At 37.4% G+C, this 26,588-nt stretch overlaps 1 protein-coding gene across 7 annotated transcripts in view; it reads right to left on the bottom strand.

The window, feature by feature from the left end:
* Nucleotides 1–26,588, bottom strand: part of RIC8B (RIC8 guanine nucleotide exchange factor B) — a 100,571-nt gene that overhangs the window by 52,563 nt on the left and 21,420 nt on the right. For all 7 annotated transcript variants that reach the window (XR_011566672.1, XR_011566674.1, XR_011566673.1 and 4 more), the window contains exons 3-4: nucleotides 12,187–12,795; nucleotides 590–684 (exon numbers count right to left, since the gene is read on the bottom strand). Coding sequence is in view for 3 of the 7 variants with exons in the window: in XM_070789658.1 (XP_070645759.1) it covers nucleotides 590–684; nucleotides 12,187–12,795 (704 nt within the window). In the remaining 4 variants the exon portion in view is untranslated. The remainder of the gene's footprint in view (nucleotides 1–589; nucleotides 685–12,186; nucleotides 12,796–26,588) is intronic.

Below are 26,588 nucleotides of genomic sequence, written 5' to 3'. Positions count from 1 at the left end.
TTTTTTTATATACTGATACTTGAGACTGTGACCCAATTCTTATAATAAGTTTCTAAAATTTAATTAACATTTCTTAAGATATACTTTTTGATAAACCCTCTTACAATGAAAATAGAATATTAGTTTAAGTGTAGTAATTAAAACCAGGATTCAACCCCAAGCTCTTTCACTTATATGCAATCTCAGAGAAACTGCTTGATTTTTCTATGACTCAGTTTCATCACATATTGAAAGGGAAAAATAGTACCTACCTCATGATTAAAAGAGGTTAGTAGTTATAAAGCACTCAACATAATGCTACACACAGTATTCAATAACTGTGAGTTATTATTATTGTTGTTCTGGGTTTTATTGTTGAATGCAACAAATGCCAAATTCTCTTCTCTTGCTGAGGGGCTCAATATAACAAAGTCAAAGGAAACAGAATGAGAATTTCTTATCAGGGCATAGTAATGATTTTCAACCAACTGGCTACCTGATTTACTATAATATTTCCACTTTCTTGTGTTTATAACAATTAAAATCAGATGCATAAAAACAATAAGAACTGATTATGTCTTTCACTGCGATATCAACAGAGGCTACCTACCTGTGTAGCTCTTCTGTTTTGTCTTCAGTTGGACCTACGATTAGTAAACAATGGCGAAGGACAGCTGCCATGACACGAAACTGATGAGACTCACTCTATGGCAAATAAAACAGAAGAAAATTGGAGATTGAAAAAAATGCCTTAACAAAGAGTCTGGTACATTACTACATTCCTGGGAGTCATCCTATGGCATATCAGACCCCCAAAACACTTATTCTCATGCGTACATAATAGACAACAGGATATTCCAGGAACAATTTCCAAGGTAACACTAAGTGAACAGTCATCTCATATGAACAGCTACAGCTACTGCCAGAAATGGCTGAAACCAGAAGTTGTTGGATCTGGCCTCTCCCTTATGACATGTCAGTCAAAGAGAAACATGATCAGATCCATATATTACCTACTCTGTTTTATCTGATGACAAGATTCAGTGCAACTAGGGATCTTTTCCATTTCCAGAAAGTCTAGATTCTTTTGTTGGATAGTATACTGTTCCAGTTTACAAGTCAGTATAAAATTCAAACACATATAATACTATCAGATATTTCAGAAGCAGGTTGTGTGTTCTCAGTAAAAATATCTTATCTCTTAAGTTTCAAAGATGATGGATTAAAATCTACTAATCTACTTGATTTTAATGAATCTTCTTAATCTCCTAGTTCCTCCCAATCTTGCTCCTAGGCTCTCCAAAGTGACAAGCAAGTGATGAAAAACAAGTAATCTGAGTTTAATCTCCTATTTTCCTAATGTTTACTCATCGTGGTATTTGGTGGCTGAGATGGTAAAGTGTCTGCCTACAATGCAGGAGACCCGGGTTCAATCCCTGGGTTGGGAAGATCTCCTGGCGAAGGAAATGGCAACCCACTCCAGTACTCTTGCCTGGAAAATCCCATGGATGAAGGAGCCTGGTAGTCTACTGTCCATGGGGTCGCAAAGAGTCGGACACAACTGAGCGACTTCACTTTCACTTTCAGTGGTATTAAAGACATGTAGACAGTCAGATAGCTCAGTTGGTAAACAATCTGCCTGAAATGCAGGAGACCTTGGTTTGATTCCTGGGTGAGGAAGATCCGCTAGAGAAGGAATAGGCTACCCACTCCAGTATTCGTGGGCTTCCCTTGTGGCTCAGCTGGTAAAGAATCTGCCCGCAATGCAGGAGACCTGGGTTCAATCCCTGGCTTGGGAAGATCCCCTGAAGAATGCAACGGCTACCCACTCCAGTATTCTGAGAATTCCATGGACTGTCTAGTCCATGGGGTTGCAAAGAGTCGGACACGACTGAGCAACTTTCACTTGTCAGAGGGAAGGCAAATAATAGGAAATAAGCTAAGCTCTGAATAATCATTTGGTTTGCGGCTGCTGCTGCTGCTAAGTCGCTTCAGTCATGTCCAACTCTGTGCGACCCCATAGATGGCAGCCCACGAGGCTCCCCCGTCCCTGGGATTCTCCAGGCAAGAACACTGGAGTGGGTTGCCATTTCCTTCTCCAATTCAGGAAAGTGAAAAGTGAAAGTGAAGTCGCTGAGTCTTGTCCGACTCTTAGCAACCCCATGGACTGCAGCCTACCAGGCTCCTTCGTCCATGGGATTTTCCAGGCAAGAGTACTGGAGTGGGGTGCAATCATTTGGTTTACCTCTTTATTTTTAGTGAGATCTTGGGCCACTACAATTTTTTTAACCATCTGCATCAAGGTTGTACCTTTTTTATTCCAGATTTTTAGTAATTAAGAAGACATATGAAATTAGTGATAATTATCTATTATAATCAGATCCTGGATATGTTACATTTTAGGAAGTTTCTAATTACTTCAAAAGCTATTAAAAGCTTTAAAGTTTTGTTTGTATATATATATGTGTATATACATATATATATATAATTGATTCCAAGTCTATGTAAAGTGAAATATGGTCACATATTATACATATATGGACTGATGCTGAAGTTGAAGCTCCAGTACTTTGGCCACCTGATGTGAAGAGCCGACTTAATGGAAAAGACCCTGTTGCTGGGAATGATTGAAGGCAGAAGGAGAAGAGGGTGACAGAGGATGAGACAGTTGGGATGGCATCACTGATTCAATGGACATGAACTTGGGCAAACTCTGGGAGATGGTGAGGGATCGGGAAGCCTGGCGTGCTGCAGTCCATGGGGTTGTGAAGAGTTGGACATGACTTAATGACTGAACGACAACATCTTATATTCCTATATATAACTTAGCGCTTCTAGAAAGATGTCTTTTATAAAATCTAACAAACAACAGCACAATTTCATTACTCATAATGTAATATTTTGAATATCTCAATATTTCAAATATTTCATATTTCAATATTTTGAAACAACACTATCACGTGCTAATTTGGAAAAGATGAAGGTCTCAATGGCATGATAGAAAAAGCATTGCACTTAGAGTCAAGAGTATAGGTTGTGACTTTAGGCAAGTCATATAGCTTCTCTGAGCCAGTTTCCTCTATACAGCTCCACAAACATGAGACTGCTGGGGTTACAAAAGGATTAAAGAAGCTGACATACATGAAAATGCTTAGTACTTTCAATGAAACATTTGAGGGTGAGGGGGAAGGATGAGGCAGGAAGAAATCAAAAGGGATAGAGCTGAAATGAGTGATAAGGAAATTACTGTGTGTTGGGGAGGGGAGACCAGTGGAATGCTAGAGATGCTAAGGGTTTGGAATGAATGCTGTTCTACTTGCCATCCATCTTCAAATGCCTGAATCAAAATTCTCTAATATGCAAATTACTTTTACATACATCACATTACATGAAGCACACTGAAATGCACATGAAATTCGTCTATTACTTAACTCTTGGGCTTCCCTGGTGGCTCAGATGATAAAGAATCCGCCTGCAATGTGGGAGACCTGAGTTTGATCCCTAAGTTGGGAAGATACCCTGGAGGAGGGCATGGCAACCCACTCCAGTATACTAGCCTGGAGAATCCCCATGGACAGAGGAGCCTGGTGGGCTATAGTCCATGGGGTTGCAAAGAGTCGGACATGACTGAACAAAAAACCACAGCAGTTAACTCTTAAAAAGATCATATTTTCTTTGGTTTGGATAATTAACTAGGAATACACTTCCTTTAACACTAGATTTTTCTTTATTTTAAATATCACATCATTCTCTTCTCATGCTGATGTCAACAAGCCTCTTGCAAAACTCCATGCTGGTCTTTCCACTAGTCTTTTCACTTCTGCAACTGCAAGTGAAAATCCAACTTCTTTCCATCCCTTATCCTCCTGTCCCAGTCTTTGTGACACCAATTCCCAGGTTGTACCTTATGTCTGCATATCCTCTTTTACTGTAAATACACTAAATTCTATTTCTTTACTCAACTACTGAAGTCCCTAGAGTTTTTGCCATGGTTATCGCTGACTCCTTTTCATCCTCCAGGTCTCAGAGAAGCCCCTTCTTGGACCACCTTGTCTAAGTAGATTCCTTCTTTTATTATTCTCTTTCATTGTATCTTGTTATGATTTCTTTCAGGGAATCATAATCTGTAATTTCACATTTGTTTATATACTTACATAGGCATTGTTTTCTCCATTCATCTACTACCTTCACAAGTTTAGAAGGCATATGTTTAATAAATGTTCAATAATTTTAATGTAAATAAAACATTAAAAAGTGCTCAAATTCTAAGTGTACAGCTAGATAAACTTTCACAAAATGAGCACGTCCATACGACCAGCATGAAAACAAAGCAATGCCAGGACTGAGAACCTCAGAACTGCCCTCATGACCTCTTCAAATGATAGATTTCCAGCTCTTCAATTATAATTCTAACAAATAACATCATAGGTGAGTGATTTTTGTTGTCATGAATTTTACATGAAGGGAATCATAAAATAGAGACCCTTCTGCATCTGGTTGTGGGATTTTTCATCACTTGAGATTAGTGTTATCTGAAGTGCTGGTCTGCACTGTTTGCCACTGATCTGCAATGCCATGAGTACAGAAGGTACACTTGAACATTTAGAAACTTTTCAAGCAGTCTGACATTGTTGTGTAATACTGTATTACAAGAGTTCCATCCTGACATCTAGGGAAAACAATGTTTCCTCATAGCTAGGTTAGGAAGTCACTGCTGAATATGAGTATATTATAATTCACATATCCATCCTACTCTTGCTGGACGTGGACTATACTGAAGAGTGCTGCTATGAACATGTACACACTTTCTTACATGTCATTTGGTACGCTGGGTCATATACATAAGACACACTTTAGGAGGTTCCACAAAACAGTGTTTCAAAGTGTTTACACCAGCTTACACTTCTATCAGTGTGCTCTACAGCTGTGCCAACACTTGGTATTGTCAGCCTTTTAAATTTGCCATTCAGTGGATGTACAGAGGTTTTATTATGCATTTTCCCAATGACTGATAATGTTGAACACATTTTTTTCTTATATCTGTAAGTCATTTGTATAGCTCTTTTATGAGGTGCCTGTTCAAGTCTTTTGCATATTTTTCCATTGGGTTGATTGACACTCTGTAGAATTTCTTTAAAGCATTCTAGGTAGAGTACCTATTGCATATATGTATTACAAATATAATTTCCCATTTGGTAGCTTGTTTTTTTACCTTCTTCTCTTGATGAACTCATTTTAATGAAAGCCCATTTGTCAATTTTTCCTTTATGGCTTGATCTTTATTTTGTACTGTTTTAAAAATCTTTCGTATTTAAGAATTGTTTGATTTATTTAAAATAGAGTCATGAAGATAATCTTCTGCTTTCTTCCAAAAGCTTTTATTACTTTACCTTTTACATTTTAAAATCTCTTACCCATCACAAATTAATTTTTTCTGTATGGTATAAGGTAGAGATTTAAATTTATTTAGTTTTGGCTGTGGTGCATCTTTGCGGCTACATGCAGGCTTTCGCTAGTTACAATGAGCAGGGGCTGCTCTCTAGTTGTGGTGTGTGGGCTTCTCATTGCAGTGGCTTCTCTTGTTGCGAGCATGGCCTCTAGGCATACCACAGGCTGAATAGTTGTGGCTTGTTGGCTCCAGAGTGTGGGATCAGGAGTTGTGGCCCATGGCTTAGTTGCCCCGTGGCATGTGGAATCTTGCTAGACCAGGGATCAAACCTGTGTCCCCTGCACTGGCAAGCAGATTCTTAACCACTGGACTACCAGGGAAGTCCCTAAATTCATTTTTAATTGATTAAAAAACCTACCTTTTCCCACTGCACTTCAATGTTACCTGTATCATAACTCAGTTGACTATATATGTATACGCTTGTTTCTAGACTTTTTATTCTATTATTAGTCTATGGCTCAATAAATATTTGTTGAATAAGAGCTATCATTTAAGATGTCTTACTTAACAAAGGTTAGAGTGGACATGATTTCCTACTATCGGTTATTCTGCTGGGTGACCACATAAATAAACTCTTTGATCTTCATTGTCCTTCATTTGTCAAATGAGATTAATATTCCTCCTGTCTCATATAGATGCTTGAAGGATTAAATATAATTGCTCTTTACAAAACAGTATACAAACAACTTATAAACTGTCGTTTACTTCTTCAAGAGCTTAGATTTGACATCTTTAGGGCATCAATATTTTTTCCTCTGTAATCCTACTATCTCCAAAGATTGATAAGGGAAAAAAATCCCTAAGACAAAGAGAGGAGGAAGAAAGAGAAAAGCAAGCAAGCTTGTTGGGATAGCAGAAATCAAAATGAGATAACACTAAAAGAGAGGTAGAAACTCATGAAACTCTTTGGAATCTTTTTTTGGTGGGGGGACCTTTTTATATAGACTTTGCTTCCTATTTATAGGTTCCACTACTGTACCATTGCTTTTTCCTCCTATGCAATCTGTGGAATATTTTCATTTTTGTTTGGTAAAGGTATCAATATCTTCATACCTTTTCATTGAAAGCTTTAACTGATCTAATCAAGGCCTGAGAAAAAGTCTGAAAGGAGAATACTTCACACCAGTGGGTCCTAAACAGGCTATGTTATCCCAGGGTAGTTCTACTTAGTTCAAGAAGGTTTAGGAAACTGGTCCTATGAAAATTAAATTTCAATTCTACAAAAGTGAAACATAAATACACATGCACACACAAACGTACACATGTACTCTTACCTGGAAATATAGCTATACCCCGGGTAGTATTTCACCCTATGTTTTACCCAGGCTATTTTTCAGTTATCTGTCCTTCTAAATTAGCATTATGTTCAAAGATCTCTGTCTCCTTATAGGCAAAGATTAAGTATTCTACCTTCACATCTTTTACAGCTAACATGGTCCTGGGCATAAAGTAATAAATGTTTTTTTGAATTGACTTACAAAGGGAAATATAAATGCTATAAAATAGTGTGCTGTATCTTCAAAAAAGCTAGAATCTGCTCTCTAAACAATGTTATTAAATGTTTTAGGTTTCTAGAAAAATTTTTTAATAGTTTTGAAATTTTAATTTTCTTTCCTCCTTGTCATTTTGGGCTATTTCTCTTATATATTTCTGTTTATGCAGATTACACAAACTGCATCACATTTTATTTTTCATAAAACAAATACTCACTAAACATTTATTCTGTGCTACGTATATTGCTTAGCAAAAAGACTAAGACAGTGAGGTCAGATAGACCTCCAAAGATCTAGAATACATGGCATTTGTAGCATCTGTGTATTCTGAGGTAATTCTTTACTTTCAAACATACAGAAAGTGTAGAGAAGAACAGTAAATAATATGACAAAACAGTTACGTATCCATCTGTTCACATGTCTGATTTTCCTACTGTACTGTTAGTTCTCTGAGGGCAAAGATGCTTTATAATGCATATTGTGTACCTAATACAAAACTCTGCATATGTTGGGGACAAAATAAATGTTTGTTGAAAAAATGATTCAGTTAAAAGAGAGAAGCTTTATTTTTAATTAAATAATGTCATGTACTTTCTTCACATTCCTTCAAAGTCTCTAAAATAATTATGGAATCAAGCTCTTCTGTTACAATGTGACATTCCAATTGACTCCTAAAGATACTCACTCTCTTATCTCACTCAAACATCCTTTAATACTCAGATACTTGTACTACTTCTCTGTTTGTACTTGGTTGTCTGGCTCTAACATGTGTGCTTTTCCTTGTATTTTTTCATTATATTGCATAGATACCTAGGAAACACTGCAGAAGGGAACATATGTTAAAAGTAAGGGATCTCTAGAATAACATGCTTTCCTCGATGAGCCAAGAGATTTAGCAAAGTGTTAAAACAGGAAGAAGACAGGATCATTTCCATGAACTTTTCTAGAATTGACTTTGGGTCCTATAAAAGGAATCATTTGACCATTTGACCTTTTAAAATACACTACTATCAGGAAAGGGAGAGAAAGAGACAGGGAGGAAGGTAGGGAGACAGACAGACACCACATGTAGAAATAAGGCTAGCTACATTTCCTAATGAATGGAAAAGAATCTCCAAATTCTACTAATGGCATTGGCTTCCAGACAGGAATTTAACATTGAGGCATGAATCTAAAATGAACAAATTCCACTAATTTGCTAAACCTCAAGAAAAATTTAATTTTCTGTTTTTGTGAATTGTAAATGAACAGTCATAAAAAATACCTACTAGAACAGTTAAAACCAAAACCAAACATATTTTTTGTGACAACTGAGTTGTAAAATAGGTAAAGATTTTAAAAAGTGAAATGCCCAGGTTTTGAAAGGTATAAACTAGTCCTGTTCTTCTGAAGGTCAATATTTGGTAATACATATACATTTAAATACGTATGACACATACAAAAAACCCTAAAGTTTTGAAAAATCCTTTGGTGCAGGAATTTCAGGAATTTATCTACAAAGACTTTGTAAGAAAATTCACTGTATTACTATTTAAAATAGCAAACAATTGCAAAAAACCCAAATTCTTACACATAGGGCATTTGTTAAAGGTTGATGGATCCTTATGAAGGAATACTTTTAAGTATTTTTACACATATACTTATGAGTGTTCTTTCATAAGGGCTTCCCTGGTGGCTCAGCTGGTAAAGAATCCTCCTGCAATGCAGGAGACCTGGGTTCAATCCCTGGGTTGGGAACATCCCCTGGAGAAGGGAAAGGCTACCCACTTCAGTATTCTGGCCTGGAGAATTCCATGAACTGTATAGTCCACGGGGTCACAAAGAGTCGGACATGACTGAGCAACTTTCACTTTTGTTCTTTCATAAAGATTTATTATCTTTAACAAACATGAGAAGAAAGTGGTTATTAAAATTTATTTTTTTTGGATGCAGAACTCTATATCCCAAATGAAATCTAGTTACAGCCTAAATTTAAAGAAATAACAATAGCAACAGCAACAATCAAAGGTGCTTTTTTTAAAGAAAGGGTGGGAACCTGAAACACTGTCCACTCAACCTCAGAGGTCACTCCTAGGAACTTTATGGCTTCAAGGAACACATCATGTAATCTACTACTCTTCAAGAACATTTATTGTGGAAAAGAAAAAAAGCAAGATGATAAAATGACTGCATTTTTGTAAAAAAAAAAAAATATATATATATATATATATATGTTTATATATTATACAACAAAGAATGGTTAGAAAGATATACAGCAAAATGCAAATAAGGCTTATCTCTGAGTGGTAGATTTACAGATAATTTGTACTTTCTTCTTGCTCATATGTTTTTTCCCTTAGATCTCTGCAGTATTATTTAGCAAGAATTCCCTTTCAGAATAAGGAAAATATTATTTTTAAATCTGTATTTTAAAGTTGGATTCTTCCATACAGTCAGCTTTCCATATCCCTTTATTTCAGTTGGTATTTTAAAGTGTTAACAATTCTTTAGATGATTGCTCACCTGGAGAAAGATGTCTTTAATCTGACAATCAAGTAGATATTAAAATTCAGGTAAATGAACTCTTCCTGACAAGAGGAAGAGTTTCTCTGCACCCTTACTATAGATTTTCTTTATGCCAAGTTGTCATGGGTAGCCTGCCAGGCTCCTCTGTTCATGGAATTCTCCAGGCAAGAATACTGGAATGGGTTGCCAGTAATACATCCTCCTCCAGAGGATCTTCCTGACCCAGCAATCAAACCTAGGTCTCCTGCATTACAGGCAGATTCTTTACTGTCTGAGCCACCAGGGAAGCCCAACTCAGTTTGGATGATCCCAATTTTGTTGGCCACATCCAGAGCATCACAGTCAAGTTGTAGACACCTCAATAAAAAGTACTCTATACTCTGATTTCTGTGTCTCTTCACATGCTATTCAATCTTGGAGAAAGGTTTCCTCCCCTCATTCTTTAGAAGGCCGAATCATTCTCAGTCTTCAGATCTCAGGAGAGACTTTCAGAGGTCTTCTCTAACTGTAGTAAATATTCTTCATCATTGTACTGTTTCTTTCCTAGCACTTAACACAATTCAAATTACATATTTGTTTACTAATTATCTGTCTCACCAATAGAACTGAAGTTTGAAGAGACTATCTGTACTCTTCACCAATATATTTCACAACGCCTGGGTAATACCTGGCAATTGTTCATAAATATTTGTTGACTGACTAAATGCTTGCTAAAATTTGAATTTAGAGACTTATGGAGACTCAAATGGTTTAAACTAACCTTTCCCACGCATGTGTGCATGAGTATGAAGTTGCTTCAGTTGTGTCCAACTCTTTGCAACCTATGGACTGTAGCCCACTAGTAGTCCAATTCTCCAGGCAAGAATACTAGAGTGGGTCTCCATGCCCTCCTCCAGGGGATCTTCCTGACCCAGGTATCAAATCTGGGTCTCTTAAGTCTCCTGAATTGGCAGGTGGGTTCTTCACCACTAGCGCCACCTGGGAAGCCCAACCTTTTCCATAGTCAAGACTCTGTTGTCAATACTGTTTACAACTTCTGATAACTTCAAAATAGCCCAGAGGCATATTAACTAGGTACATTTTACACAGGTTGTATCAAGAGATCCATGACTCACAGGGGTTTGTTGAGATGTCCACTTCAGGACTACTGATCCTTTATCATGTATCTTTTGAAAAATAAACATTCTATAATACAGAGTAAGCATTTGGCACTTCAACATTTTCGAAAGCCTCTTCCAGCCCTGCTATTAATTATAACTGAAGCACACTAATTAGGGCCAATTTCAGTATACTGTTATTTATTACACATCATTCCATACATATGCTGATGTGCAGCCGCTGAACTATAAATCCTTTCTGTCAGGAATCTGAAAGGGTCTGAGCTACTATTTTGGACACAATTTAAATAACAGGGGCTCCAACAATGGCAAACCAACAGTCTCAGAAAGGCTCTTGCAACTAAATGGAGAACTTAAAAACACCAAAGCAAACAGTGTAAGAAAAATAACCATAGAAGGTACCAAATAAGCATAGAGACATAACATTTTAAATACTTCCAAATATTTGGTTTCAAAGCACAAATGGAGCATGTGGGCTTTCTGCATCTTTTTCTGCCAAGTCCCAGGAAAAACTAACCATACTACAGTCATCTAAAACAGCTGTTAGGACTGATCTTCAAATATTTGGTTTCAAAATATAGACCTATTTGCACTTTAAAACTCAGATGCCTGCATACTGCTACTATAGCACCACACTGAGATAATCCTTTCAAAGTAAGGTGCTGGCAAAAACAGATCTTTATTCATGGTGAGAACTGCCTCAAATGGACACGGGAAAATGTTAACTTAAGTCCTAAAGTCAACTGTCAAAAAAGATAATTTGCTCTGGCACCAAAACACTTCTTTTCTTTCTTTTTTTAAGAAAGAGACTAAATTTTATGAGTTACTTAAGGTTAAAGAGAGAGGGTAAATGTGAAATGTTAAGATTGTAGAAGCAAGGGAAAAGGTTTGTCCTCTTCACTGAAAATTGTTGACTTTCTTAAACTAATCTTCTCATTTAGCATATTGTTCTTGTGGTACTCAAATATAAACTATCGAATCTGCCTCACTTTGGGTTGCTGGATGGTCCAAGCCACAGAAAAGGATCTTAGTCTAGAAATAAATCAAGTGGTTTAAAATAACCTTCCCATATTCTGGTGTAATTATACTGGTTTTCTAGGACTGTGTATCAGCATATATCCTAGCTGTATCCTACACTTCTGATAGAGTAACACATCAGGAGACTGGTATGACAGGTGATAAACACAGTGTCTTTTACTCTTCTGAGCAGACATCCATTCTGACTGACTGATTTCAACTGGCCTAAATATCTTAATGTTTCTTTAAAATAGCAGGCAATGAACATGCCTATACCTTTATGAATCACTGTTTTGTTTCCCATCAACTCTTATAATAATTTAAACCTTGTTTCTGAAAGAGGCTCTTAAAAAAAAAAAGACACATGATAGTACAACTCAGAAAAGGAACTATACTTGGCATCTTACAAAACAGCAGTCCATCTTCACCCTATTCTTCTGATAAGTGTCACACAGATGGAAAGAATAAGAGTTATAAATGGTTAAGAAATGTATCCTGAGTCATATAACTGATTAATGAGGGAATTGGAAACTTCCTCCATTTCCCTGTTTAGCATTCCTTTGTTTCAGGCAGCTCCCAAATCAATGAAATTCCAAGCAGATGAGAATACTCTTCCTGACCTTACCTCTTTATGCACCTTCCAACTGTCTACCGTCACATTGAAGAGAGCTTTAAGGGCCTCAATGGCACAGTCTGTCTCCTGAGGTGAGAGAGGAGGTCCATTATGGTCTATGGCCGATTCATATTCATCGGTCCACTTGATGCTAAAGGCACTTTCCAAGATCTGGGTTAGCAGCGGTAGTCCTTGGAGCTCATAGCGCAATTGTGACCTGATGTCGGTGTGCAAAAGTGACAGGACGAAGAGCAAGCGCAAGTCAAAGCACTTAATGTCATTGATAAACTTTCGGTCCTTGCACTTTCTGAGGAGGTTACAGAGCTTTGCAGCAAGGTTAAGTTCCAGACTGAGCTGCTGTGCCATCTGACTGTTGAACACTATGTTACAAAGACATTTTAATGACTCCACAATAACTGGGAACTCTGACACCTTCTCCAAAGAATCATCCGACTCATTTAGCTTGGCTAGTCGCAGCAGTATCTGCATATTTTCCTTGGTTGTTACAGGAACTAAAACCTTTTTGTCTCTGGAGAGAATGCGGAGAACTTCCAGGCAGGACACTTGACATGTTGTTGGGATGTCCTTTAAAAGGACTTTAAATATGCCTTCACAGAGTTTCTGAAAAACAAGAATGAGTATGAAAAATATGGTTATTTGGCTTAAGTGATTTAAAATGGACTGTTTCTCTATCAGTGTATTAAATTGCAGTTCAAGATCTGGTTAGAAAAGATTTTTACTTTTTTAGTCACAGAATGTTAGAACTGAAAGAGATCTTATATTTGGTGTACTTCTTTCACTTTACAGATTTGGAAATTGAGGGCCAGAAAGGTTAAGCTACTTGTATGAGGCCAGAATGAATTAGTAGGGTAGCAACAGTTAGAGTATGGGTTTCCTAACTTCCAGCCTAATATTCTTAGTTTAAAAGAGAATTAGTGACTTTATACAGATGAGTTACAAATATCTTATATAAGTTTGTTCTTAAGAATTTTTAATATCAGACTACATATACTATAAGGATGGAAGGTAAGCATCTGAATCATAGCTATTCCCCTCCTGGAAATAAAAATTAATGCCTTGAGAACTGGTTCACATTTGGCCACAAGTATAGGCTCTTACAAAGAGACTTAAAGAAGCCTTCATTTATGCCTAGTTTCAGCCTTGATAATGTTTTCTCAATTTATAGTACTATGGGCAGTAGTCCCATGTTATATAAACCTTAGAACTCTCTTTAGCTAATATGTAATAACATTTAATTATCAAATGACCCCAGAGAAGATCTTTTGCTGACAACACTGCTAACAATTATTCCAAGTACTGGGTTCCAAAGAGGGCTCAGCTAGCATATATGATTCCTTTCAGTCAATTGCAAAAAGGTGCCCCTCTCCACACTAACTGCAGAAAGTGTTCCTATTGGGTGGTCAAATTACAAAAAAAGCCCTCTTCCTCCATGCAGCCCTGTGCCAGGACATATGGCTTGGGAAGCTCAGACTGTGGGCAGGATCTTAGCTTTCCTTTTCTCTTGGAGTAGGGCACAGATTACACAAATATACTTGTAGTCCTGGTTCCAAATCTTGCTACCACTATCTCAGAAACAATTCTTTCAGTTCAATTCAGTTCAGTTCAGTTGCTCAGTCGTGTCCGACTCTTTGCGACCCCATGAATCACAGCACGCCAGGCCTCCCTGTCCATCACCAACTCCCGGAGTTCACTCAGACTCATGTCCATCGAGTCAGTGATGCCATCCAACCATCTCATCCTCTGTCGTCCCCTTCTCCTCCTGCCCCCAATCCCTCCCAGCATCAGAGTCTTTTCCAATAAGTTAGCTCTTCGCATGAGGTGGCCAAAGTACTGGAGTTTCAGCTTTATTTGGACCCAAAGTGTACTCTACCTTGAATTTTTTGAAAAGGTTTTTTCTGTCATTGCCAAATTTAAGAACCACTGATAATTCTCTTAAAAGTCAATGTCCAGTTTTCTTCTCCATAAACTGCAGATCTGGGTCTCTGAACCTCAAACCTTGTATGAGGAGCAGCAAGTATAACCATTCCACTGCCAACCATTTCTATACCCATTACATTTTATAAAAACAAAAGCAACAACTATGACCAATACAAGGTTTTACAAAGTTTCTATTACTGTCATCAGACTTTAACTGAAAGAGGCTATCTGTGGGTCAAGAATTATGATCTTGGCAGAAATTTTAGGCCATGTGCATCTTCTCAGCACATCTGAGTCAAACAGCTATGGAAACGTCAATTTTAAATGTACTATGTTCTCTAGATGGAGGTGGAAAAGAAATTAACCAAGCAAGCTAAAAAAAACTTCACTACATTGTTAACTCTATCCCTTAACATACCTGATCAACTAGAAGGGACTTCCACTTAATATTTTAATATCATCATGAAAGCATTTTTTTTGTGAATGCTGTTTTGGGATAGAGGAAAGTATAATATGCCCATTATTAAAAATATATAAAATAGGAAAATTTCTCCAATTTCAGATTTTTCACATCCAAGACAAAGAAAAAAAATATGTTTTACACAGTTTCCTATGTGCTATATTCCTGGGTGGTGGAGTTAAATAACCTTTGCTCCCATATAATTTTAACCAAGAAGGAATTATCTACATTCCTATTTAAGAAATACATAATAAATAAGGTATTATAAAATATTATATACGTGAATTTGGAGTTCTACATATCTAGTAAAACACAGAAATCTTTAGTTCTTTTCTTTCTAAACCAAAAACAACAATAAAATCTTCCCCCCGCCGCCTCCCCACCCCCCGCCGTGCGCCCCCTCCCCCACTCCAAGTCTGTGGGTAGGAATGACTTCTTTCTTCCTCCACTGTCAGATTCAAGAAAGAAAAAGAGCAAAGTATGAATACAAATAGCCTAGGCTATAAACCAAATGGACTGTTAAAACTCTGGGACATAAGAAGGCTACATAAAAGAGATCAGAGAGGTCTACAAAATTTAGAGTTAAAAACTGCCTCACCTGAAGGCTTGCAGGAAATCCACAACCGAGACTGTTTCAAGCATAGTTTTCAATCAGTTGTTTTTAGACATGTCATTTCTCATCACAGACTTGCCTCACATGACAAGTGTTAGGTAGCTTTCTGTTATAATGTCTCTTGAAAAGGAATACCACTTCTTGGACAATGAACCCCTCCCTTTTTTGTATTAAAATATAAGAAGTGATATTTAACAGACTGTTGCTCTACTCAATACAATCATTTCTATTTAGAGAATATTATAAAGAAAAATTAAACCATGTACCGCATTTGGATGAATCAAAAGTTTTTCTTTGCATTTGAACAAGCAAGAACACTGAAGAGGTAGCATTCCTTATGATTCCCCCATCTGTTGAGTGCATGCACGACTTCTGTTTCAAAAGTACTCGTTTCTTTATTTTGCCTTAATGGTATTTTCCTGTGCTATAACTATTTTTTTTCAGTTGATTTTACTCCTTCAAAAACATGCCTTGCTCTCTTCAAATGCTTTCCATAGCTCCCTGTTGCCCACAGAATGCAGCTGAAATAAGCTCAGTGTCCCCTTTCCTATATCTCTGTCACACACATACACCCTCCCTTTTCTTTCCTTTCCAAGTGCTCCAAACAGACTCCCAGTCCCCTGACAATATGTCCTGAACCTTCTCCCACCATTACCTCAGCATGGCCTACCCTGTCCCCATTTCCACCAGCCAGGACCCCACTCATTTCCTAAGGTTTAATTTGAAGACTGAAGGGTCTAAAAGATTCCCCAGCTGCTCCCTCTGCTCTCCTATACAGCACTTAGTTTCAACAAGCATGTAGTTCCTTGGAGAGTGAGATGGATGTTGGGGCATCTCACTCCTTTCATCTGTATCCCACTGGCAGGCCCAGGTGTGCTGTAGCTGTTTTTAAATGCAAGATACCCACATACTCCCAAAGATTATCTGCTTTAAAGTTTACTACCTGACTCTCCAACCCCTTCCAAAGAATAATTCCTTTGTATTCCTCCACCACCAGCCATCTCTCACTATCAAGTCTTCTCTTCCTCTTTTTGCAAGTATAATAAATCATCATTACATAACATTTTAAGTACAAACTTTTTATTAACTTTCTAGGTATTTATTTATACAAATTTGTTATCATGGTTCAACTGATATATTTTTTAATCTGAAAACTATTTTGGTATCTTAGATAACCATGAAACACATAATTTTTTTCCATTAAAATTGATGGAAATATCTTCTGCTTTAAAATCTTTTCACTAAGAGGTAAGGTTTTCAGGAATGAACTAAAGTCATAAAGCAAAGCTTAGGTATGCTCATAAAGTATAATTACTTCAGAGAGGCTGACAAAAAGCCCTTTTAAAACGCTCATTAGGTTGCAGTGCGCGTGCTCAGTCGTTTCAGATTCTTTGCAACCCCATGAACTGTAGCCCACTGTGCATGGTATTATCCCAGCAAGAACACTGAAGTGGCTTGCCATTTCCTTCTCCAGGGGATGTTCCCAACCCAGGGATTGAACCCACATCTCCTGTATTGGCAGGTGGATTCTTTACCACTGAGCCATCTGGGAACCCCCACTAGCTTAGTAGCCATGGCTATTTCTATAAAGTTAGACTGCAAGACCCAGCAGCAGAGACTGAAGATTGAGATTCTCAATGTTGATGCCAGGTTTTGTCAAAAAATTTTTGATAGCTTGCTCCCAAATGGAAACCCTAGAGTATACTATAGTAATGGTTTTCAGCATGCATCATAATCTCTTAAAGAATTATTTGTTGTTGTTGTTGTTAATTTTATTGAAGTAGAGTTGATTTACAGTCTTGTATTAATATCTACAGTACAGCAAAGTGATTCAATTATACATATATACGTATATATTCTTTTGCATATTCTCTTCCGTATCACAGGATACTGACTATAGGACTCTGTGCCATATAACAGGGCCTTGTTGTTTATCCATCCATATATAACAGTTTGTCCCAAACTCTCAGTCCTTCGCTTTCCTACTCACCCTCCTCCATGGCGAACCATAAGTCTGTTCTCTATGTCTGAGTCTGTCTGTTTCATAGATGTGTTCACTTGTGTCATATTTTAGATTCCACATATAAGTGATATCATATGGTATTTGTCATTCTCTTTTGGACTTATTTCACTTAGTATCATAATCTCTAGGTGAGGGTTGTTGAAACACAGATTGAATCAGAGTTTCTGATTTAATTGGTCTGGAATGAGGCCAGAATTGGGACTCTTAACAAGTTCCCAGTTGATGCTGTTGCTGTCAGTTCATGAGCCACATTCTAGGAACGAATGAACTACAACTAACAATGGACTGATATAACTTGGATGTTGGGGACCAGGGGTTAACTGAGAGTAACTGACCAGATAAGCACAGAAAAGTAGGCAGAGCTGAAAGCCATTAGCACAAACACCGTAACTTCTCAACTGTCCCAAAGACGTATCAGGGTGGCAGGAATAGGGATGGTATGTCATTATCTGGTCACATTACTTTTCGTAAATGTTAAAAATCACTTGAGGTGTAAAGTGTATTACTTGTTTAAGATCAGTGGTCCTAGGCCTGAAACTTGTTCAACTTATCATAGACTCCAGAACTAGAACAGTGCTGTGATTAAGGGCAGGGGTTCTGGATTTAAATTTGTGTTTAAAGGCTGACTACTGTCTTCTAATGGTGTGATCTTGGAAAGTTACTAAATGCAATCACGTATGTAGAGTACTTAGAACAGTGCTTGGAAAGCATTAAGTGTTCAGTACTGGTTATCATTTATATATTGTTATAAGGTAAAGATCTCAAATCCTCAGCTTAGCATTTATGATCCTCCAACCTGCATTTTGAGTCTTCTCTTTCATACTGCTCCCCTATCAAACCCTCCTCTCTAATTATATTTATTTCATGTAGAGTTTTTTTTTTTTTGCTTTCTTGCCATCTTCCTTTTATATGCATCCAGTCCTTCTCCTTCTTTGACTATTTAAGTTTTATCCATTCTCCAAAACTAAGCTTAAAATTAACTTTTGATATAAAGTTTTTCCTTACTACTTCAGCCCCCAACGTTCTTCCTCTCCAAGTAATGCCCATACCAAAATTTGTAGCAATCACTGGTTGCTAAAATCCTGTTTTTTTTTATGAGTTTGCCTTAGCTACTAAAAGCTCTCTGAAGGTAGAAAGGACATCATTCTTTTATGAGAGAAGAAAATGTACTATAGAGGCTTTTAAATCAGAAAAACCTGGATTTAACAGCCAGCTTTACCACTATGATTCAGACCTTTTTTTTTTTTTTTTTTTTACTTCTGTGAGCCTCACTTTCTTATTTGTAAAATGGGAATAATATCACTTATATCTCAGAGGGGTGTTGTGAGTCTCTGGGACATAACAAGCACTTTATTAGATTTTCTTCTTCCTCTATATCGTGCATCAAGACTCTTCTTCCAGCTCCAGAATGGTAAGCTTTTCACTATTAATCTGTAAAACCAGGATTAGCTTTAACTTCAATTATGAAACAAGCAAAACAGGCTATGACATGTATATGAGCATTCAAATAATGAATCCATCATGATTTATATGCTGTCCTAAAAGCTGATTTCTAAAAATATTTGTAAAAGAGAAAAGTCAAGTTTTATATATACAAAGAAAATGTCTTTGCTTATAATATAGACATCATAGTTAGTCTATTAAACTCTGGCAACCCCAAAGAGGTAGCAAGAAAATACTTTTTGAGACAAATATTACTACTCAAAAGTGTCTGCAGATTGGTGCCAGTTCACAAACTGTTTGTTATCAGACCATCCCTGGTAGCTCAGCTGGTAAAGAATCCACCTGCAATGCAGGAGACCCCGGTTTGACTCCTGGGTTGAGAAGTTCTGCTGGAGAAAGGACAGGCTATCCACTCCAGTATTCTTAGACTTCCCTGGTGGCTCAGACAGTACAGAATCTGCCCGCAATGAGGAAGACCTGGGTTTGATTCCTGGTTTGGGACAATCTCCTGGAGGAGGGCATGGCAACCCACTCCAGTATTCTTGCCTGGAGATCCTCATGGACAGAGGAACGTGGTGGGCTACAGTCCATGGGGTCACAGAGTCAGACACAACTGAGTTTGACTAAGCACATAAAAAGTTGAGAATATGTATTCAGAAACCGTTATAGTGATTTGACTTTGCTATCCAAGAATGTAATTATTTCTTTAATGATTCATTTTTATTGTACTTTCAAAACTACTGGTCTATTACAAATTAGAGGAAAATTAAGAAACAAATAAGCAAAAAACTTGGTCCTTCATCACAAATAATGTGAAGGCACCGCTCTAAAGAATGCATTTTATCCCATATTTTCTTCAAATATATAATGAAGGCAGTAAAATTAACTCAGATCCCAGAGTAATGAGGAAATACTATAATGCCTCATAAACAGACTTTGTTTTTGTTGCTCAGTCACTAAATCATGCCCAACTCTTTTACAACCCCATAGACTGTAGCCCGCCAGGCTCCTCTCTCTGTCCATGGAATTTTCCAGCTAAGAATACTAGAGTGGGTTGCCATTTCCTTCTTCAGGGGATCTTCCAGACCCAGGGGCTGAACCCATGTTTTCTCCTTGGCAGGTCGATTCTTTACCACTGAGCCACCAGGGAACTTATTAAGGCTTTAATTATTAGGCACTGTGGTAAAAAGTGATAGATGTCCATTAAAATCCATCCTCCCTTTTTAAACAGTAAGAGAACTGTGGCAAGTTTCATGGCTGCCTGGTTACACAACACTCCTCAGCTCTTCTTCATGGCCATATGACTGAACTCTTGCCAATGGAATGTATGAGGACGTGTTTTCAGGTTTGGGTCATTACAATAGTGGGCATGCCTTCTCCCCTTTCTTGTCCCCTTCTGCAGCCCAGAACCTGGAAGTGGCAGCCCAGTATAGGCTAAGCCAATGTTCAATGGCAAAGATATGACTTGACAAACCTGTAAAGAAGCTAGGTCACTGAATCAACACATGGAGCAGAGCTACTCACCTGCATGCTTGATCACTTATGAACCGTTATTTGGAAAGGTAATAAATGCCCATATTCCTTAAATCACTTCTTCATTGGGGGTCTCTTTGTTGCAACAACTTGGCTTTAGATTTAAATAAGAATGTACCTTTGAAATACGATGTCCCAATGAAGCCCCATATAGAACCTCTTATACCATCATTCCGTAAATAACATAAGTGATATTGTACCTCCCTGGTGGCTCAGATGGTAAAGAATCTGCCTTTAATTCAGGAGTGTGGGCTTGATCCCTGGGTTGGGAAGATCCCTTGGAGAAGGGAATGGCTACCCACTCCAGTATTCTTGCCTGGACAGAGGAGCCTGGTGGGCTATAGTCCATGTGGTCACAAAGAGTCAGACATGACTGAGCAATTAACACTTTCAATGACTAAGCAACTACTCTATATCTAATACCAAGACTCAGACCAACTTGGCCTGGTTGTGCCGTGGTTGGTTTGTATATTCATTTGTTCATCTATTTATCCATTCATTAACAATTCGCCAAATGTCTGTTTACTAAATTCAAGATAAAATGGGAATGATAGTATCTACTTCATAGGGGTATTAGGGGAATTAAATAAGATAATATGTATATGCTGCCTTAGAATAAAATACTCAACAAATGTTATTTACCACTATAACTATAATGTATATGCCATAATAGAGAATTTGAGTTGCCAAGTCAGAGAGACTTCACTTTGCTATTTTATTACCTGTGAGATCTGGGCAAGTTATTTGTTTTTTTCTGAGCATAAGGTTCATTACATGTGAAATGGGGATATACCCTATATATTACAGTGCTGCTTATTAAATGAGAGGATGGTACGCAGTAAGAGACAAAGTTGTACATTTCTAAGAACAAGACCTCTAAAAATGGGCCAATGACTGAACAACCAAATCAAAAATGAAATGGCAGTGAACAGAGAAAGTGAACACTACAAAAGACAAGGACTAAACTAATGTCTGTTTTATTTATAAGAAACAGGAAAATGCAATAACTTTCCAGTTCAACTTGGAAAGAGGGGCAGAGTACACACACAGCAGAGGCAGTGAGTTCAACTTGGCAGTAACCCTATGATAACTACAGGCCAGAAAACAGTCGAAGAGCCAAACAAAATGAGTATAATTTCCAGAATCAGAATATTAAGAGTTATAAAGGGCTATAATGACTACTTAATATCAATAAACACTAGCAGTGCAAAAGGTTCTATTAAAAAAATGGGTTTTGTTAAAGAATAAATCTGGGAAATTTATAAGGCTTATTAAAATATTAAAGATTCTCAGATGAACTATGGAAAAGAAACATGTTTTTTAAGCAGATACTTCCTTTATTTATTTGACCATAGAATCCTTTTAGAAAATAATACTTAATAATATATTCAGGATTGTGTGTGTGTGCTCAGTCATGTCCAACTCTTTGAGACCCTCTGGACTGAAGCCCACCAGGCTCCTCTGTCCATGGGATTCTCCAGGTAAGAACAATGGAGTGGGTGACCATGCCCTTCTCCAGGGGATCTTCCCAACCCAAGAATGGAACCTGTATCTCCTGCATTGCAGGTGGATTCTTTACCCACTGAGCCAATCAGGAAGCCCATACTCAGGATCAGGGGATTTATTTTATAGATAATGAAAGCTGACTCTCAAGGAAGCTAAACGATTTGCTTAAGCAGCACAGAAAGCTATAACAGAAAAGGGGACTGATTATTATTTGACTCTCAGTCCTACTCTCTTTTCATTCTACTGGTATCTGGTGACAAAATAAATAAAAATGAGTGTTACAACATTCAAAGCAATTCTGGGATAAGCTAGGTCTGTGAAAGGAATTACTGAGGACTGATTTCTTTTCCCTCCTTAAACAGACAAGTCCTTAAACATGGCTGTTATTATTTACTGTTTTTGGTCTTCTATTGTGTGTTGAAATACCTATCCATTCTCCTTAATAGAATTAAATACTTTCTCTTTAGTAAGAGTGGATTCCCCATGCCACCCCCACCTTCTTGTCCATTATGTCTGCAATGTTAGCCACATGCTTGATTTATGCTCTCACTGTAATCAACCAGTGTTCCTATAGTGATGGGATAGGACCCTGCTCTTAAAATAGGCACATTCATCTGGGAGATTTGGCATAGTGCCAGAGATACTTAAAGTCACAGGACAATCCTTGTGCATCCTCCTTAACTACTGTTTTACTAAAAGATTTATCAAGGGTGCAAGTAGGGAAGTGTTTCTACATGAAAATAAACAAATACGTTACAACTCACAATACAAAAAGTCACATGAATTTTTAAGATAAAAATTCAAATGGGAAATGAGTTTGTAGCTAAGGCAAAGTCCCTTGAATGATGCCTCCCTGGCTTCTCAGGTTATGCCTACACTCTTCTCTGATGGATGTCACTGGATATATATTCCACAGAGATCTAATTTTAGTTCTTAACTGGAGCTGAAGGTCAGCCACCTAAATCTGATAGTTCTAAACTTTTGTCCTCTGTGCACAGCAATGTGTGCACAGTGTGTGTGTGTGCATGCATGTGCGCGTACACAGATGCACATGCACAAGACAGAAAGAGATGTATTAAATTCTAAAATAAGCTTATTATAATCAATAGTTGGAACAATGCTGTCACTGCCAGAAGACAGACCTATTAAAAAATAGTATTTTACAAAAACATTAAACAATTAATGACTTACTGCCAGGATTCTACACTGTGCTTCTAAGAAAGGTTAGAGAGGATTCTGGAGGTCAAATTTGAAATCTCTTTATAAAAAGCAAAAGATGAGATTTTCTAAATAAATGCCCATGAAGCTGGTTTCAATTACATTTAGTTTAATATGATATGATACCTATACACTTTGGGTTTTTTTTTTTTTCCTACTTTTACTATGGGAGGCAATAGTAATTATCACTTTTTAGTTAATGGATACTGTCCTTGTGAATGAAGTTTTTATCTCACTTCCTTAATTTCACCTTTAGCTCCCCTTCTTGCACATGTACTTGTTTTTTTCATTAATACAATCCTTCTGGCTATGTTCTATATCATGGTGATCCTGCCAAAAGACTGAGAGTTCATAGTAACAACAATTATGTAAGTTTGGCTCAAGTTTCTTTGCTAATTAGCAATCCTGAGAAAGACATGATGCATCATCAAGAGTTCATTAACAGATGGGAAAAATAGCTTAGGTGTAAATGAAAACCTAAAAACCAATCAGCTGCCTTTCCCTTTTTGACTGAGGGCAGAAATGGGCATGTCAAAACTTTTAATTTCTCTTCAATACAGTACCAGCCAACTCTGGTTTTCTTGCTACTTAAGCAAGAGTCTTTATTTTTCAGAAAATGCTCTTCTTCACTACCTACACAAAACATATTTTAGTATTTTAAGTTAATATACTGACAAATACAGGAGCATTATCATTTGTTGCATTTTAGTTTGCCAAATAAGGGAACATAATCACATTTAATCTTTACTGAGTTCTCAGCCAAGTCATAGTTTGATTATGTAAAAGCACACTAACAAAGCTGGAAGATGTACATTCCGTCACAACATATACTCTATATCTTGGTGGCTGGTACAGATTCTCATCCTATGGATCTCTACAGCTTATTGTCTTTTTCAGTGTATCAAAGTGTTACCTATATAAAGTTTCTCTGGAATTTCTTTGTCTCCTGTGTCATCTACTCCACAAGGCTCACCTCTTCACTCTGAAATACTCTAAATCCCTAGATGTCAGCTCTAGTTACCCAGGCCTCTATAGAAGATAATCAGGGGCTCTGATGGTAAGTTGAAGTTATGGACTAAATATTTGTATTCCCATTAAATTCATATGTTGATGTTCTAACCCCAGTGTGATGGTACTTGGAGATGGGGCTTTGAGAAGGTTATTAAGGTTAGATGGGGTCATGAAGGAGAGGACTTGGTCTTATGCGAATAGTATCCTTTTTACAAGAGACACCAGAGGGCTGGCTCACTCATTCCCCACTCGCTTCCTTCTCTGCACAAAGAGGAGGTCAAATGAGTACACAGTCAGAGAGCAGGTGACTATCAGCCAAGAGAAGAGGTCTCAGAAGGAAATCTACCTTACCAGCACCTTGATCTTTGATTTCTAGCCTCCAAAACTGTGAGGCATAAATTTGTTTTGCTTATGCAACCCAGTTTTTGGTATTTTGTCATGGTAGCACGAGCAGACTAAGACAGCCGAGAATAAGGACAAGAGTAAAGTTGTTTCAATGAGACAGCTGTGATGTTAGAGGTCTTTAAAGGCACAAGAACACACGAGTGGTGTAGCAGAAAAAAAGCACAGAAACAGTTTGGGTTTTTTCTAATTCCTAGTTCTATTATTTTTTGAATTTGGATCTGGAGCAATTTATTTATTCTACCTGAAGCTAAATTTCATCATGTGTAAGATATAAATGTATCTATTTCACAAAGTTATTATGAAAGATCTATATTATTAATATTATATATTATTTAACATGAACAGCATCTGAGACAATGTATTGTAAGGAGTAAGAAATCTCACAGGTTATTTATTAGGAAACAGTACAACTGAAGTAAGGAAAGCACCTAGGTTTAACCACTAGCTTATAGCTATATGATCTTAGCAAATTTTTTTGTCACTGCGCCTAATTTCCTCATCTCTATAAAGAGGAATAACATCTAGGGCTTATAAATATTAAATGAGATGATTATATTTGAAAATCTCTAGCACAGTGCTTGGGATAGAATAGAGACTTATGCACATTACCTCATAAAGATGGCCAGATGAACGAGCAGATCAAGTAATATTAATAGGCACACTCTGCACAAGCACAATAGGGCTAGGAAATTTTTATCTGTATTTTCCATTTAATACCAAAGCCACTTGAAAAGGTAAGTGCTGATGTTATAACATGGCAATTTTGTATTAGTTTTATAGATTCTGTAGTATCCATTTAGAATCTATCGAGTTCATTGCTGAGCACTTGCGCACACAGGCCTGATAACAGGCATGTAACTTAAAATGCTCTCAATTTAAAATTCAAGTACATGCAAACTACTCAAGAGAAATAAATACTAACCAAGCGACAAAAGGTTGAGTTGGGGTTAGGGAGCTATAAAAGCACATAACTCAAGTTACTTATAATACTATGGAGACTGAACATATGTAAAATGAATAAGGACTGTAAATGTATTTCAATGCATAGCAATTTAAGCTGTGTATTAAAGATTAAAGGAATAAACTACATATTGAGAATTTAGCTAGAAAAAGCTTCTTGATAACTATGAATGCTAGGTAATAAGTAGGGGAAAAAATGAAAGAGATGGAGCAGGGGAAAGAAGGTAGAAGACAAGCTAAGTGATGGACAAAGGCAGAGGCAGAGAGGGATAAAGCAGGAGGATCAATTAAAGCAGATGTAGAGTTCATACAAGTAAAAGCTCTCTAACAAAGTTATCTAACAGCAAAGTGGCTGCTGTGGAGATCCCATTACTGAAAGTATTCAGTCAGATTCTGGTTGATTACCCTCAGCACAAGAGACCTTAGAAGGAATCACTGTCCTGGAAGATATCCTGGGTCCCTTACTATACTGTAAGTTCCTGAGGAGTCACCCTGCAATGACAGTCACTGAAGGCAGGAAAGAAGGCAGAGGACCTAGTTTGAGTCCCAGATCCTTCACTCATTTTTCATAACCTCAAGTAAGTCAACCACTCAGTTTTTCATCTATAAATGGGGAACTGGAAATGTCTGTTCAGCCTGGAACTCTTTCAGGTCCTAAGAGTTTTCAATCAGCCGAAGATGTACATGTTATACCCTTTCCTTAGTACATGGCCAAACTGTGTAAGGAACAGCTAATTACTAAGATGAAAAAAAATCAAAACCCTATATTTTAGGCAAAATAATAATCGTAAAAGACACGTGCAGCATGCCTACGGGTCAAGTACTGTACTGCTTATGGGAGGGCTGACACTAGTTACCCTACCCAGTCATACTGTAAATCCTGGGCTTCTGTTTTCTGTCAATGGTTTTATTTAACTCAGTGTCAAAGTTTTGTTTATGCTCTGCAACAACTCTCAAATTCTGGAGAGAGTTGGAGCCTACAATCAGAAAACAGAATCAATTCATAAGCTATACCACAGGTCAACTCAATTATTAATGAGTGGCAGTATGGTGCAGCACAAGGGCTGTGGACCACACTGCATAGGCTTAAATCATGTCCTCCCACTTCACAAGTTTAGGCAAGTAATTTACTTCACTAGTTTAAGCAAGTAATTTCTTTGTGTGCCTTAGTTTCCTCATCTGTAAAATAAGTAAGAAAACAGTACCTCATTTATTAGCTTTGTTATTAGGATTAAAGATGTTAATATTCATATAGTGCTTGGAATGATGGGCATGTACTATTTAATAACAGCTTTATCAATACA

The sequence above is a fragment of the Bos indicus genome, chromosome 5 (assembly GCF_029378745.1).
Source record: "Bos indicus isolate NIAB-ARS_2022 breed Sahiwal x Tharparkar chromosome 5, NIAB-ARS_B.indTharparkar_mat_pri_1.0, whole genome shotgun sequence".
NCBI lineage: Eukaryota > Metazoa > Chordata > Mammalia > Artiodactyla > Bovidae > Bos > Bos indicus.
Note: the sequence above shows the minus strand (reverse complement) of the source record. Positions and strands in the feature narration are given on the sequence as shown.